At 37.9% G+C, this 14,021-nt stretch overlaps 2 protein-coding genes across 5 annotated transcripts in view; both read left to right on the top strand.

Moving 5' to 3' along the window:
- Positions 1 to 10,805, top strand: part of LOC111506649 (fatty-acid amide hydrolase 2) — a 49,671-nt gene extending 38,866 nt beyond the window's left edge. For all 4 annotated transcript variants that reach the window (XM_074182814.1, XM_074182815.1, XM_074182818.1 and 1 more), the window contains exons 6-8: positions 2,601 to 2,741; positions 8,822 to 9,259; positions 10,617 to 10,805. In XM_074182814.1, the coding sequence (XP_074038915.1) occupies positions 2,601 to 2,741; positions 8,822 to 9,259; positions 10,617 to 10,709 (672 nt within the window). In that variant the 3' untranslated portion in view covers positions 10,710 to 10,805. The remainder of the gene's footprint in view (positions 1 to 2,600; positions 2,742 to 8,821; positions 9,260 to 10,616) is intronic.
- A 2,452-nt stretch (positions 10,806 to 13,257) lies between these two features.
- Positions 13,258 to 14,021, top strand: part of LOC111506637 (uncharacterized) — a 46,478-nt gene continuing 45,714 nt past the window's right edge. The window contains exon 1 of the mRNA XM_074182837.1: positions 13,258 to 13,592. The gene's annotated coding sequence lies outside the window, so the exon portion shown is untranslated. The remainder of the gene's footprint in view (positions 13,593 to 14,021) is intronic.

The following is a 14,021-nucleotide window of genomic DNA, read 5'->3' as shown; positions in this document are numbered from 1 at the left end:
GGGTGAATTGCTTTATATTGCACAATTTCATCAAGTAGCTTATGCTTGTTGATGCCATAGTAACAAATGTTGTTGAATTGTATCTACTTGTCAGTTCGATTCAGTGATTCTTTGCAAAACAGTAACTGTGTTCTTTGTGCGAAAACTCCAGTATGCCTTTCGCGTTTAGTCCAAGTGATTGCATTGATATGTTATTAATTTTTGGGGAATGTCAGAAAAACTGCCGTAAAGCACAACGTCTATACCAAGAACGTTTTCCAGACAGACCCATTCCGTCACGAATGACTTTTTCGAGAGTTGTAGAAAAATTGCGAACTGGGTCATTTCCTTCTACTATAAAGCATCGTCATCATGCGAGATCTGTTAGAACTGAAGATTCAGAGATCAATGTGTTGGCTTATATTATTATTCATCCACATGTTTCTATCCGTACTCTTGCAGAAGAAGTCGGTGTGAGTAAATCTAATGTACAGTCCTAACATATTCAGTCAAATTTTGTGGAGCGATGAATCGCGATTCCACAATAATGGAGTTGTGAATCGACATAACAGTCACTATTGGTCTCAAGAAAATCCCCACTGGGTCCGCGAAAGTAATTTTCAAACTACTTGGGGTATTAATGTATGGTGTGGATTGTTCAATGGCCGCATCAAAGGACCTTACTTTTTCAATGAAAATCTCAATGGATTGCGATATTTACATTTTCTAGAAAATGATTTGATCCAGTTGATGGAAGATATTCCCATAGCAGAACGACAAGGAATTTGGTGGCAACAAGATGATGCTCCTCCTCACAATTCACAGGTTGTTACTGAATATCTGGATAGAACGTACCCAAATAGATGGATTGGTGATAAGGGTCCAATTCGGTGGCCGGCTCGTTCCCCAGATTTATCACCGTTTGATTTTTTCCTATAGGGTTATTTGAAAGATATTGTTTTCACTACTCCCCCTTTGAATGTGGATGATCTGAAAATGAAAATTCGACTAGCGTGCAGTGATATTACGCCTGATATTATAAGAGCGACTTGTACGAGAGAAGTGATTCGACGTTTCGAAGCCTGTATGATATCTAATGGGCATCACTTTGAACAATTTTTATGACTTATTTCTAGGTACCTACCATTCTTATGAAATGATTTATCAAGTTATATTATTTACATTGTTATTAATTAAAGATTTGTTTTCGAATACACTTCTTTCAATTTCGCAATTGTTTCATATTCAAAATGATTCCTGACTGAATTCCACAACTCAAAATTGAAACCATTACTTCGAACACCCAAAATTTTGACTAATTTTCATGTGATCTGATGCAGAGAGAATAATTGTATGAGATATTTTTAAAAATAATAGTCGTTCTCAAGACTTTACATTTTAAGCAATAACTCAACAACGCCGTAACCTAATTTCAAAAACCAAACATGAAATGATATCAGAATTTAACGTAGCATCTGAATATGTAATGATATATAGGGCGTTCTATTTTAAAAAATGGAATTTTGGTCTGTAGCACCTACACCAAACACCCTGTATATTCAAAAATTATATCAAAATATAGCTCTCATGAACTCCTAAAACTTTTGTATGAAACATTTTTGTGTATCTCCTTCAACAAACCAGATATTGCCTGTCACATAAAATGTGGGACACCCAGTATACAGACGGCTCAAATACCAAAGAAGGCTCAGGATGTGGAGTGTACTCCAGATCACTAAGCCTGAAGATTAAGTGGGGAATGGGAAAACATACCAGCGTGGTCCAAACAAAATTGGCTGGTATCTCAATCGCCACAAAAGAAATAACCAGGAAAAGAATTTCTGGCAAAAATATAACAATCTGCACTGACAGCAGACAAGCCCTATTAGCCTTGAACAGACAACGTGTTATCTCAGGGCTAGTACTAGAGTGCCACCAAGATTTAGCCAAAGCCTCGATAGATGATAACATTATCCTGAGTTGGGTTAAAGGGCACGACAGGAGTAAAGGTAATCGCATTGCAGACTCTTTAGTCAAGGAGTCGGCTGGACTGAGAATTTTAGGACCCAGTGGCACCTATGGCCTGATGACTTCGACAATTGCGGAACAAGCCAAATGTTTCCACCCATACTCAATCCCTTGAGAGATGGGATGGAATCAAAGGATTCAATCTTGCCAGGATCACCCTGGGCGACCCTAGGAAGCTGGCACCGAAGAAATATCTGGCGATGACCAGGAAAAATCTACGCCTTACAGTAGGATATCTGACTGGCCACTGTCAACTAAGGAAACACCTCCATAATATGGGGCTAGTGGACACACCTCTATGCAGGATGTGTGAACAGGAAAATGAGACTGTCAGGCATGTCCTATGCGAGTACTCGGCGTTATTGCCAATAGGATATAACAGAGACGTCTCCTATTAACCTGTCCTGGAAAGGACAGGATGGATGATGACCTAGGAGGACAACTCCTCGGGAGGATGTACAATGGGTCACATGTGGCCTGAGTGCTGTGGACTTGCACTCACCCTCCCTACTCTACAGATACAAATACAGATAGCGTCCTTCTTTTTTTAATAGACAATATCTTCAAATGCTTAATCCTTGTTTTATTTCCAGGTTAATGTTAGAGATTTGAGGGTGTTCTTCGTGGAAAAAATCAAGACTTCTGTTACTTCCAGTATCAATGATGAATGTCTCACTGCACTGCACGACGTTGTTGATGCACTCAACGAAGTGTGTTACGTTGGATGCGAAGAGGTTGGTATTTCTTGAGAAATAGTAATTTTCGCTGTCACTGTGATTGATGAAAAATATTATTACAGATCTGGTATACAAATGGCTATCATGCAGTAATTCAGTAGTGCCTTTTTTTGACCTCAGAACCTATCTTTGTCAACGTATTTCTCTCCCTTTTACTTCAGAATTGATACAGAACAGAATTCAACGCATTATTCGAGTTTTGATAATTTTTAACAGATGGAATAGTCGAAGAAAATACCATATAAATATAAACCTATCAATTAGATCGGAATTCATCTCAAATTCACATTTCGAAAACAATCGGTAATGCAAGAGTTTTTATATACAATTATCTCTCAAAAATTTTTCAATTTCATCATATTTAAGTTTCCACTCCCAAGAAATTCTTCAAAATGAATTTGTTCAGGAATGTTGCAACGTTTGATAAAAATATTTCATCTATTCTATTCAACTATTCAACTTGTCGGTGATACTACTGAATTTTAGTAAAACGCAATTTTAGAAAAACCTTTCCTAATATTTGGTTTATTCATGAGATATTTGTGATCTTTGATACCTTCTGTACCTTTTGTAGCACCGCAATTGGCTTCGTGGAATTTTAAGAAATCATTTTATGCCAAATTAATAATAACTGCATTGGAGAATGTACGGTTTTATATTTTCGAAGCTTGGGACTTTTTTATAAGTTACGATGGGGAACTATTTATATTTCGGGATTTGGCAACACTAATGTCAATAGGTAAAATGTGGCAACACCATAATAAAGTTTGACATTTTTTAGCATAAACGTATCCACAACGTTTTAAAGTGCAAGTGTTATTTGTTTTGTTTACATTGAGTTAAAAAAATCTATTTGACCAAAACATAGAAATTTCAAGAGGTTAGGTTAGGTTAGGTCTAAGGGCAAACGCACACTACAGACTTTTTATCGGCCGATAGTTTAGTTGGATGCTTATTAGTATAATGTGAGTATAATGTGTATAGTATAATGTGAGTCCGCACATCTAAGCGATTCCAGTCGGCCGAGTGAATAGTCAGAAACAAGTTGGATAGGCTTCCCAGTTCTGATTCAATTATAAAGTTGGGCAACTATCGGCCGAGTTCTAATCAGACTGTGTGTTTATGAGAGTACGCAGACTCACCAACTAAACAGTCGGTGCCTGCAGACTCCCCACTCTACATTCCATTGTTGATATCTGATATCAAACATTATCGAGTGCCTACTTTATCTTTGAATATATTTGCGTTTTCATTACATTTTTTGTTTTTCATAATTATGTCGAATATTGCCGAATGTTCAGTAGAAAATTTAATTGCAATTGTTGTTCCTGCATGGGGTGAAATGGATGCTGCAGACAGAAGAAAACTAGCCTTCCTCGATAACATTCTTCAATACTGTCAATAGAACGCGTAAAATTATTAAATACATCAACAACTGTTCAGACTTTTCAGTTGGTGGTCTGCGCTCCCGCACCGAACCGAACAGTTTTGTTTGAGTAGTGTGCCCCCACCCAACCCAACTAGACTAAACTATTAGCCGATAAAAAGTCTGTAGTGTGCGCTTGCCCTAAAGTCCCCAGCGGGGCAGATACAAAGTATGTGCTCTGCTGTTTCATCATTTTCCAATCAGAGGCGACACACACTGTCTTCCGACAGTCCGAGTCTCTACATATGATGATTCAAATAGCGGTGACCTGTAAGAAGGCCTGTTAATTGGTACCAAACTTCGAGGGGAGAATGAACACTTTGGAGTGAGCCAGTCCTAAAAGATTCTGCCAGAAGCCCATAAATCTTCTTGCTATCCAGGTGTTCAGTGTTTGTTTGGCAAAGCCTAAAGCGAAGGTCTGATGAAGCTGCTTGCAGCACCCTCCTTTCCAAGGGAGTCAGCAGCTTCATTGCCTTCCAGGCCAATATGGCCAATAATCCAGACCAGAGAAAATATGTTGAGTCTTCCTATCAAGTAGAGTCGTTTTTGGCAATTTGCTACCAATTTAGACGTTGCTCGGTATGAGCCAAGAGCTTCCAACGCCGCTTGACTGTCCGAGAATATTTTTATTGACTCGTGTATGAGGTTGGATTCTTCCAATCTCTCCGCACACAATTCAATACCGCAAATTTCCGCTTGAAATACAGTCGCATAGGTTCCTAGGCAGGTTGATAACTCTGTCCTGGGTCTGCGACTGAAAACACCTGCACCAGAACCGAAAGTTTTTGATCCATCTGTGAACCAATAACTATCTGCTGTCAATAGTTTCTTCTCCCGGGGGATCCAGTCCTCCCTACTTGGGAACAGTACTATACCGGGTGTCAACGAATCTATTAGACAAGTCATAACTTCTAGACTATTAGGTGTATCAAAACGAGATTTGGTACAGATAAATTGTATGTGGAGAGGAGAGTTTTCACATATTTTTCACTTTCCGGTCACTTCCGGTTTCAGCGGAAATGGCTCCGGTTCTGAATTTTTAAATGGAACACCCTGTATATTGTAACATTTTTGGATTTCTGAGACAATTCTGGATCAGAAACTGACATTTCCGGAAGTTTTTCAGCCTACTTGATTTTTTCAGAGTCACTTTTAAAATTGCATCTAGGTGGCCATGATCGGACGTAAACTAATCTATGGACCTCAGGTGATATCAGAAAATTGCAATAGCGGAGTTTTAGTGACTACTGTGTTGAATATGAATGAGACAAGTTTACACAATAACATTTTCGTGTCTAACTATTATTTTTCAAATGGCGACCATTTTTTGACAAGCACTTTCCGAAAAAAGGATTTTTTAAGGGTGCCATAGATAGGAATGATGCATAATATTTTGCGGTTATTTCCATCAAGTCCACTTTGGAGAACAAAACGCTCACCTAGGTTATGACAGTGACATAAGCTTTATGAGCAGAAAGTAGAAGTTTCTCTTGATTTTCGTTAATTTTAGTTTAATTTTTCGTCGAAATAATGTATACTCAAAGTGAAAAAGTGGATATGTTGTTATTGTTTGGAGAATGCCACAGAAATTCAAGGAAAGCTGCTGAGTTGTATGCTCAGAGATATCCCAATCGGCAACACCCATCTCATCAGTATTTTCCCTATGTTGAGAGTCGTTTTAGGCAAGAGGGAAATCGAGACGCAGAACAGAGGTTTGTCATAAATGAGGAGACTGAGATTAACGTTCTTGCTATGGTAGAAGTTGACAAAACGGTTTCTTTAAGAGAAATTAGTAGAGAAATGCAGATGAGTCACGAATCAGCAAGAAAAATACTGAAAAAGCACGGATATCGAGCATTTAAATATCAGTTACATCAACATTTGTATGCTGACGACGGCAATAGTAGAGTAGTATTTTGTGATTGGTTGCTTCAAAATCATAGAGTTAACCCAAATTTTATCAACTTCATTCTATTTTCCGACGAATCACGGTTTACAAATAATGGCATGTTTAATAAGCAGAATTGTCGGTACTGGGCACAACAAAATCAACATGCAATGAGAGAGGGCAATTTTCAAGAAAGGTTTGGCGTCAATGTCTGGGCTGGTATCGTTGGAAACAGAATAATTGGTCCAATATTGTTTCAAGGTCAGTTAACAGGGGTTAGATACTTGGGTTTTCTTCAAAATGAAATCGAGGATCATCTTAATGATATGCCTTTAGAAGTTTTATGGCAAATTTACTTCCAGCAAGATGGAGCACCACCCCATAATAGCAGAGACGTACTTGATTTTTTAATAGAGCATTTTAATAATAGAGTTATTGCAACCAACGGTCCAGTACGGTGGCCTGCCCGCTCACCGGATCTGACTGTGTTAGATTTCTTCATTTGGGGATATGTAAAAGAAAGGGTCTACTATGCAATAGCCCCAGCCACTCTCGAAATCTTAGAAGAAAGGATTCAACAGGTATTTAGAAGTATATCGCCTCAAATGTTACAAAACGTGTTGAGAGAAACAATTGAACGAGCTGAAATGTGTCTTGAACAAGGAGGGATGCACTTTGAAAATTTACTATAGTGGAATTTTCAAGAACTTAGGATATTGCAAAAAATCTAAGTGCATCGCTGAAATTATTAGTTAAATTTGTTAAATTTGTTGATCCAATCGCAAATAAATTAGTAACGTTAGATTCGTCAAAAAATCCTTTTTTCGGAAATTGCTTGTCAAAAAATGGTCGCCATTTGAAAAATAATAGTTAGACACGAAAATGTTATTTTGTAAACTTGTCTCATTCATATTCAACACACTAGTCACTAAAACTCCGCTATTGCAATTTTCTGATATCACCTGAGGTCCATAGATTAGTTTACGTCCGATCATGGCCACCTAGATGCAATTTTAAAAGTGACTCTGAAAAAATCAAGTAGGCTGAAAAACTTCCGGAAATGTCAGTTTCTGATCCAGAATTGTCTCAGAAATCCTAAAATGTTACAATATACAGGGTGTTCCATTTAAAAATTCAGAACCGGAGCCATTTCCGCTGAAACCGGAAGTGACCGGAAAGTGAAAAATATGTGAAAACATTCCTCTCCACATACCATTCAACTATACCAAATCTCATTTCAATTCTCCTAATAGTCTAGAAATTATGACTTGTCTAATAGATTCGTTGACACCCGGTATAAGGCAGTTCGTATTTGACAGTTGGAGGCATAAAGTCAAAGGTCATTTTCACAATGCTGTGACTTCCAGTGTCAACCAACAGTCTGTTGCACTCTGTATTGAATTGATTTGTGCAATTGAAAATGTGCACAAGTCTATATGCAGTCCATCTAGCCTCCCTCTCCAGAACAATGTGAAAGGAGGTAGATCTAGAAGGATCTCCATGGCCCTGACGATGTGGTACTGATGGCACCACTGATGGTCAGACAAGCCTTTTCTCTGTAATCCATTTTCTGTAAAGCCTTCGGCCACCAGGCAATTGCACCATAAGTGATCATTGGTCTGACAATCATCACATAAATCTAATGGATTTGTTTGGGACCTAAACCCCAAGTTATACCACAAATTCTTTGACATGTTCATAAGAACAGTCTGGCTTTGTGTAAAACTTTTTCCAAGTTAGCGTTCCAGGTATGTTTTTTATCAAGGACAATGCCAAGATGTTTCACCTCCATTCCAAATGGAATGACCTCACCATTGAGGGAAAGTGGCGTTAGATCGTCCAATTGTCTCCACCTGGTGACGGGGATTATCACAGTTTTGCTCCCTCAGGCACCAACTGTGAACAACATTCATCGTGCTTTGGAGGATATTACAAGATATCCTTTCCGACCACAGAAGGGAACATAATACCCCACCTTGAGGGCAGCCTCTGGTTACCCTGAATCTAATGGCCTTGCCTTAAAGAGTGGTTGCTGCAGTTATATTTACCAGCATGGCATAGATCCAGCCAGTTAGTCGATTCTATACCTTTCAAGAGGAGGTATTCGTTGGATTATTTTCCACAATATTCAACGTGGATAACCTTAACAAGAATGTGTCGATGAACTCTGTTATTTCAGCGAAGCAAATAGTCGTCTGTTTCCTCGGCCGAATGGGTCATGTGGCCACTGTGGCAACATACACGATCATTTGTTTTCCGGAAGTCTTCGGAAAAATTCGTAAAACTAACCGCAGAAGACGAATCATTCTCCAGCGTGACAATGCGAGCTATCACACATCTCGTCAAACAGATGAATTTTTAAGCAGTAAAAACATCGAATTGATGACATCCTCCGTACAGTCCTGATTTGGCACCCAATGACTTCTTCTCGTTCCCAAATATCGATGGTAAACTGCGTGGTCAACGATTCACGAGCACCAAAGAAGCAGTTGAAGCGTTCATGTTTTGGAGGTGTCCCAACAGGAATGGAAAAACTGCTCTGACAAATGATTTGAACGAATGCAAAAGTGTATTCATCATCAAAGGGGAATATTTCGAAAAACAATAAAGCTATTTTCATTAAAAAATGTTTGTTGTCATTTGCTATTCCGGAAGTATGAATAGTACCCTTTCTAACTATTTCTAACCAAAGCTCGTTGACTGATTGATAATTTTTATCTCTTCAGAAAGTTCCAATTTGATGTATTACATATATATTTCCAGGTAGACTTACCTCTCCTGAGGTACGCTCCAGAATTATCTTCCATAGTCCTCCTCGACATAGATGACGTCGACAACCTATTCACGGGTAAAGGTGACGGATCAGTTATGGAGCTGCTGAGATACATGACCTTCAGGTCCCACTCTGTCATTACTTCAATACTTTACGGGCTCTTGAGGAAACTCTCGAAACATGTTCCAAGGTCCACCACAGAGTATTGCACAAGAAAACTGGATGAGCTGAAATCGGATTTCATTAAGTTATTAGGGAAAGATGGCGTTTTGCTGATCCCAAGTTTCACTGCCGAAGCACACCATCACGGAGAAATATTCAGGAAAGCGTTAGACTCGGCTTACTTATCTATTTTCAACGCCTTGGGATTACCCGTAACAAATTGTCCAGTAAGATTCACCAAAGGTGGTCTCCCAGTTGGAATTCAGGTAAGAAACAATGAATGTTTTGAAGGAGCTTCAGACGAACTGTTCTCTGTGCAGTAATTTGAGGTTTTTCACTCTGAATTCTCCAAACAGTGAACGGGTGAGTGGTTGGAAACTGGAGAAAGAGACAATGGTAACGCTCCCTTCGGAGTGGAAATGTGTCCACTCACGATTATAACACTAATAATAATGATGCATGTGCAGCATATGCAGCACATGCAGCCTCAGCCTATAACCATCGACATACTGCAGCCCTGAGAGTGATTTATCACCATCTGTGGCACTTTTACGGTATTGACGAGATACCGGTGTTGCCTGGAAATGTGAAGAATAAGAAATGCTAAATTCATTTGAACTACTCATTTCCCACCTACAGGCAGATACAAGCTAGATCTTCTCCACCATCAAAGCAAGACAATATTCATCGTGGAGTTTTCAGCTCAGAGTGAGACGAATATCGACCGAAAAGAGGTGGAAACAAAAATTTTCTCTTCGAACTTGGCAGGCCCTTCAGAGCACTCTGTTAAGATTGGATGATCATTGAACCCTCTCTTTTCTCTAATCTCAAGATCATGCTAAATTGACACACTAAGGCAGAAATCTAGGTCGAACGAATGCAGAAGGATGTCATTCTTGGCTGACTGCTTCTGCGTCAGACTTGCACTAGACTCGCACCAGTATTTTGCAGACAGACCCCAGGGATCCATAATGTCTCCAACCCTCTTTTTATTGTATATCAACGACTTATTGGAAAAAACCTAGAATCCAATATATTGCTTTACTGATGACAGCACACTTGTCTCTTCATTTCCTTTGGGTTCCAGGCCATTGACTGCGAATGCACATATTCACCTGCAGAGTAGAAGATGATCACTTGGTGATCGAAACACATGTCGAGGTGTTAAAAATAACGATTTGGTGGTGGGAAAAAACTCCAGTAATATTCATATTTATTTCTATGGAATCAATGAAAAACTACCTCATTTAAAATTTTCTTCTGAGAAGAAAATCTTTTCCACGAAATAGTATTGAGATTTTTTCAGAATTTGATCTGGAGAAAAATTATCTGATGATTCAAAATATTGTTGACGATTATAAGGTTTGTTTGTAATTGCAAAAACATATCACAATACTGAAATCATCACCTGCTTCTTCACGAATCATCTTCTATTCAATACAACTAAGTTTTTCTTGATGTAGTTTTGCAAAAAACGCAATTTCATCAACATGTAAGAAATCACCTAGCACCTACTTTTGATCTTTGTACCACATTTGAACAAACTGTAGATGTATAGGACCCTCATCGCTATTTGAAGTACAATTTTACCACATTTGAACAAAAAATTCATTTTATTCGCAGGTTGTTGGAGCACCGTTCTGTGACAGGCTGACACTAGCAGTTGCCAACGAAATCGAAAAAACTTTTGGAGGGTGGCAACCACCAAGTTCGTAAATTAAGTGAATTTCAAAGTATTGCCGTATCTTCTCATCTGTGATCTTATTGGTTTTTATTTCTTCCCAAATATAAATAAAATATATTTTTCTCTTTTATCGTTTTGTTTCGTTGAAACGGCTATCCTAAAATGTCGCGTCTTCGAATACTCGAAAAAATCATAAAAAATAAAACAAGAGTGGACTGTATTAATTGTGGCATAAAGCAAACTCACCTAACTCCTCGCTCTTCTAAAAGAGTCCTTTCTTGGAGGGTTCTTTCTTCAGCTCCACTGGATTGCACGGAAAGTTAACGAAAGTTACAAAACAGTCGAAGATGGCAGAGAGTCTAGAGCAGAAATGGCAAAATAAATAATTAGGAGTAAAAATGGAGATTCCCTTTTCTTGTTCGTGGCTTGAGATCGTAGGTAGGTCTGTTACAATGTCATCAATATAGCAGTCTGACAACAAAGAAGCAGATGTGAGCGAAAGATTGGCACCATCTTCAGCTACCAACTGCTGAATAGTTTTCAATAACAGATATGGAGAGGCTGAAATTCCATAAGTAAAGGTGCGAAGTCTATAATCTTGTATATATATCGTACCTTCCGCTGCTGAACTGTTCTTTACGGTGATGCAGGAGAATCACTGATGACGGGAGACGTATTTCTGTCTCAGAAAAGTTGAGATTAGTTTCCATAAAATGCGAAGTCCTACTATAGAAGTGTAGTTACTATTCACCCACTGATAAGCTGTCTGTTCCGAATTTTATTCACTGGAATCTCTTTTTCGCATTGTTCACCATCGCTATTGAAATCACTACACTGGAAAAAGTCTGCGTTGTTATCACACTCGTCATTACTATCAGTACTTGTCCAAGGACGCCACATTTTGAACAGATAACAAAAATTTTAAGTAATTATAACTGCACCAATATCGAATTTCAACACTCAAATCGTGATCAAATCCTGAACATTGATGACGCGACGATAACAATCCCCGCATTTCCCCAATTTCTATTCGTAACCGTAACATGACTTCAAAATTTAATTTTGTGACTCTTCGGCCAATCATAAAACTCGGTTAGTAAAAATTATCCAATACGAATCGCCAATTCTACGGTCCACGTGGACTACTTCGCAGCCGGTTCATTTTTATGTATTGGTTTCTTTGGCCTTTGAGAGTGCCACCAACTTTAAGTGTGCACAATACCGTTTACTTCGACTATACGAACGTTGAAAAAAATTGATTTGCTGAAGCCTGAATTTTTTCAATTTCCAATTCTGATATTTGATAAGTTGAAATAATATTTTTTCATTCAAAGCCAGAGTACCCGTTTTAGGACGTATTTTCAAGCGTTCCGGAAAGTGAGAATTTTTTTGGTAAATTTCTTTCTCTTTTCGAATCTTTTTTCAAATTCGAAAAATATCAAATAGTTTTTTAGATATTTGCAGAAAACCAACCTCCATTTTTTTTCGAAAACACTTTGAAAGGAAAAAACAAAAGTGTTGGGCATAGTGTGAAGGCCAGAAAAATAATTATTCTTGTTTTCAAAGTGTAAAGGGTTTATTGAGTTGTTTTTCTGCCTCTTATGCATACTCGAAAGTAAGTTTTGTGGTTCATTCAAATGGCCTGATTCAATTATTCAATTGGGAGTTTCGTTCATTTAATTATTTGTGAAACGCAAACACCTGGAGAAAAGGAAAAAGGCTGAGTGGCCGTGGAATTCTCAATTAATAACTGTAGAGGTGAGTTTTTCTTTACAAATTTCATGTACTTGATTGACATTTGGAAATGTTGCATGTTTGGCCACACCATTTTGTTTTCATCGTCGTTTGAGAATATTTAATTATGAAGAATTCAAATTGTAAACATGATCATAACTCTGTTGAAACGTCCTTTTTCTTTTTAAATCAGTTTTTCTGTAAACCCAGAATAAAATTTTTGTTACGTTTCTTTGTTAATAATCTCCATTTCCTTAACAAATTTTGTTTAATTTACTTTGAGTATTGGGCATATCGAATGAATTAGAAGAGGGTAAGGCCACTGTATAACTTTGATGAGACCCTGCTTTTGCCAAGGCCGAAATCGATTCCGATCGAACATACTGGGTGTCTGAAACCAGCGTGCCAGCGACTTGAGAATTTTTGGGATCAAATGTGATCAAGCCATGTTTTTTTCTTCATATTTTTCCTATATTGAAGGCGAACTTTCTCACACATGGTGTCATTTTCTACTGACAATAGCTCAATGAACTATTAACTATCGATATCAACTTTTACGTTGATTGAGCATCTAGTAATAATGATTATCAAGAAGTGAATCACTCCTGAACCGTATATCTAAAGGGGTGTGTATCACACCAGCTTAGACTCAACAGATGAAAGTCATCAACTGAGATTAGGTGAGGGTTGGAATGTCTCGTTGAACTCTAATATCAATTTATCATAAATGTCATTCTCTCATTTATTATAACAAGTCGCATCAAAGGTCGTGCAATCTACACATTTCTCAGCTCTGATAACGATATTTTACCATTAGGAAACTCAATAATATTATTTAGTTGTCTTCGTGAGAGTGTGTTTCAAATTTCCAAGCGTTGTATTCCGAGCGAAGAAAGCTTTCCAAAAATTTTCCTTTTTTTTCCTGCTCCATAATATCTCGATGATAAAGAAGCATTAATTTAAATCACTTCGATACGGAACACGAATCTCTGAAACAGTTCAAAGTCAAAGACGAGTGTTGTACAAGGTCGTCAAAGTTTTTGCGGTCGTAATATTTTGTCGTAAATATAAATCGGCAAATTCCACTTGAACGTGAGCCAATAGTGCGTGAGGTTTTCGTTATCTGGGACATTTGGTCCATCTGGGACATTTGTTCCATCATTGGAAGGATATTGTACCAGGTAATTTCAAAACTTTTGAACAGTTGTCATTAATAGAAAATCGCGATGTTTTAAATTCATCTTCGTTCATTTTGTTTGTTGAATATTATCAATCAATGTATGGATTGTATCATTTCAATTCCTAACAAAGCATAGGGCTTCAACGAAACATTTTTTTCAGTTGATTCAGTGGTACTTTCCATGATTTTCCTTTCTGTTTCCCTTCTTGTTGATAGGTTGTTTTTTATCTGTTCTCCATGAGTTCTTCTAGATCTGTCCTACACTGAAGATTTTCCGTAATTTCCATACTGACTATATCCGACTTTTCCATTTGATGTTCTAATTTTTTTCTTAGTCATGTTCGTTTGTCCCTCCGCATGTTTCACACTCATTTAGTAAAAAAAGATCGTATACTGCATTAAATTGAATTTTAATTTTCATTTTTATATT

This window comes from Leptinotarsa decemlineata, unplaced genomic scaffold, assembly GCF_025532065.1.
Source record: "Leptinotarsa decemlineata unplaced genomic scaffold, Ldec_3_MD MMD2_tig00026330_RagTag_RagTag, whole genome shotgun sequence".
Taxonomy (NCBI): domain Eukaryota; kingdom Metazoa; phylum Arthropoda; class Insecta; order Coleoptera; family Chrysomelidae; genus Leptinotarsa; species Leptinotarsa decemlineata.
This window is presented reverse-complemented; position numbering and strand designations above follow the sequence as displayed.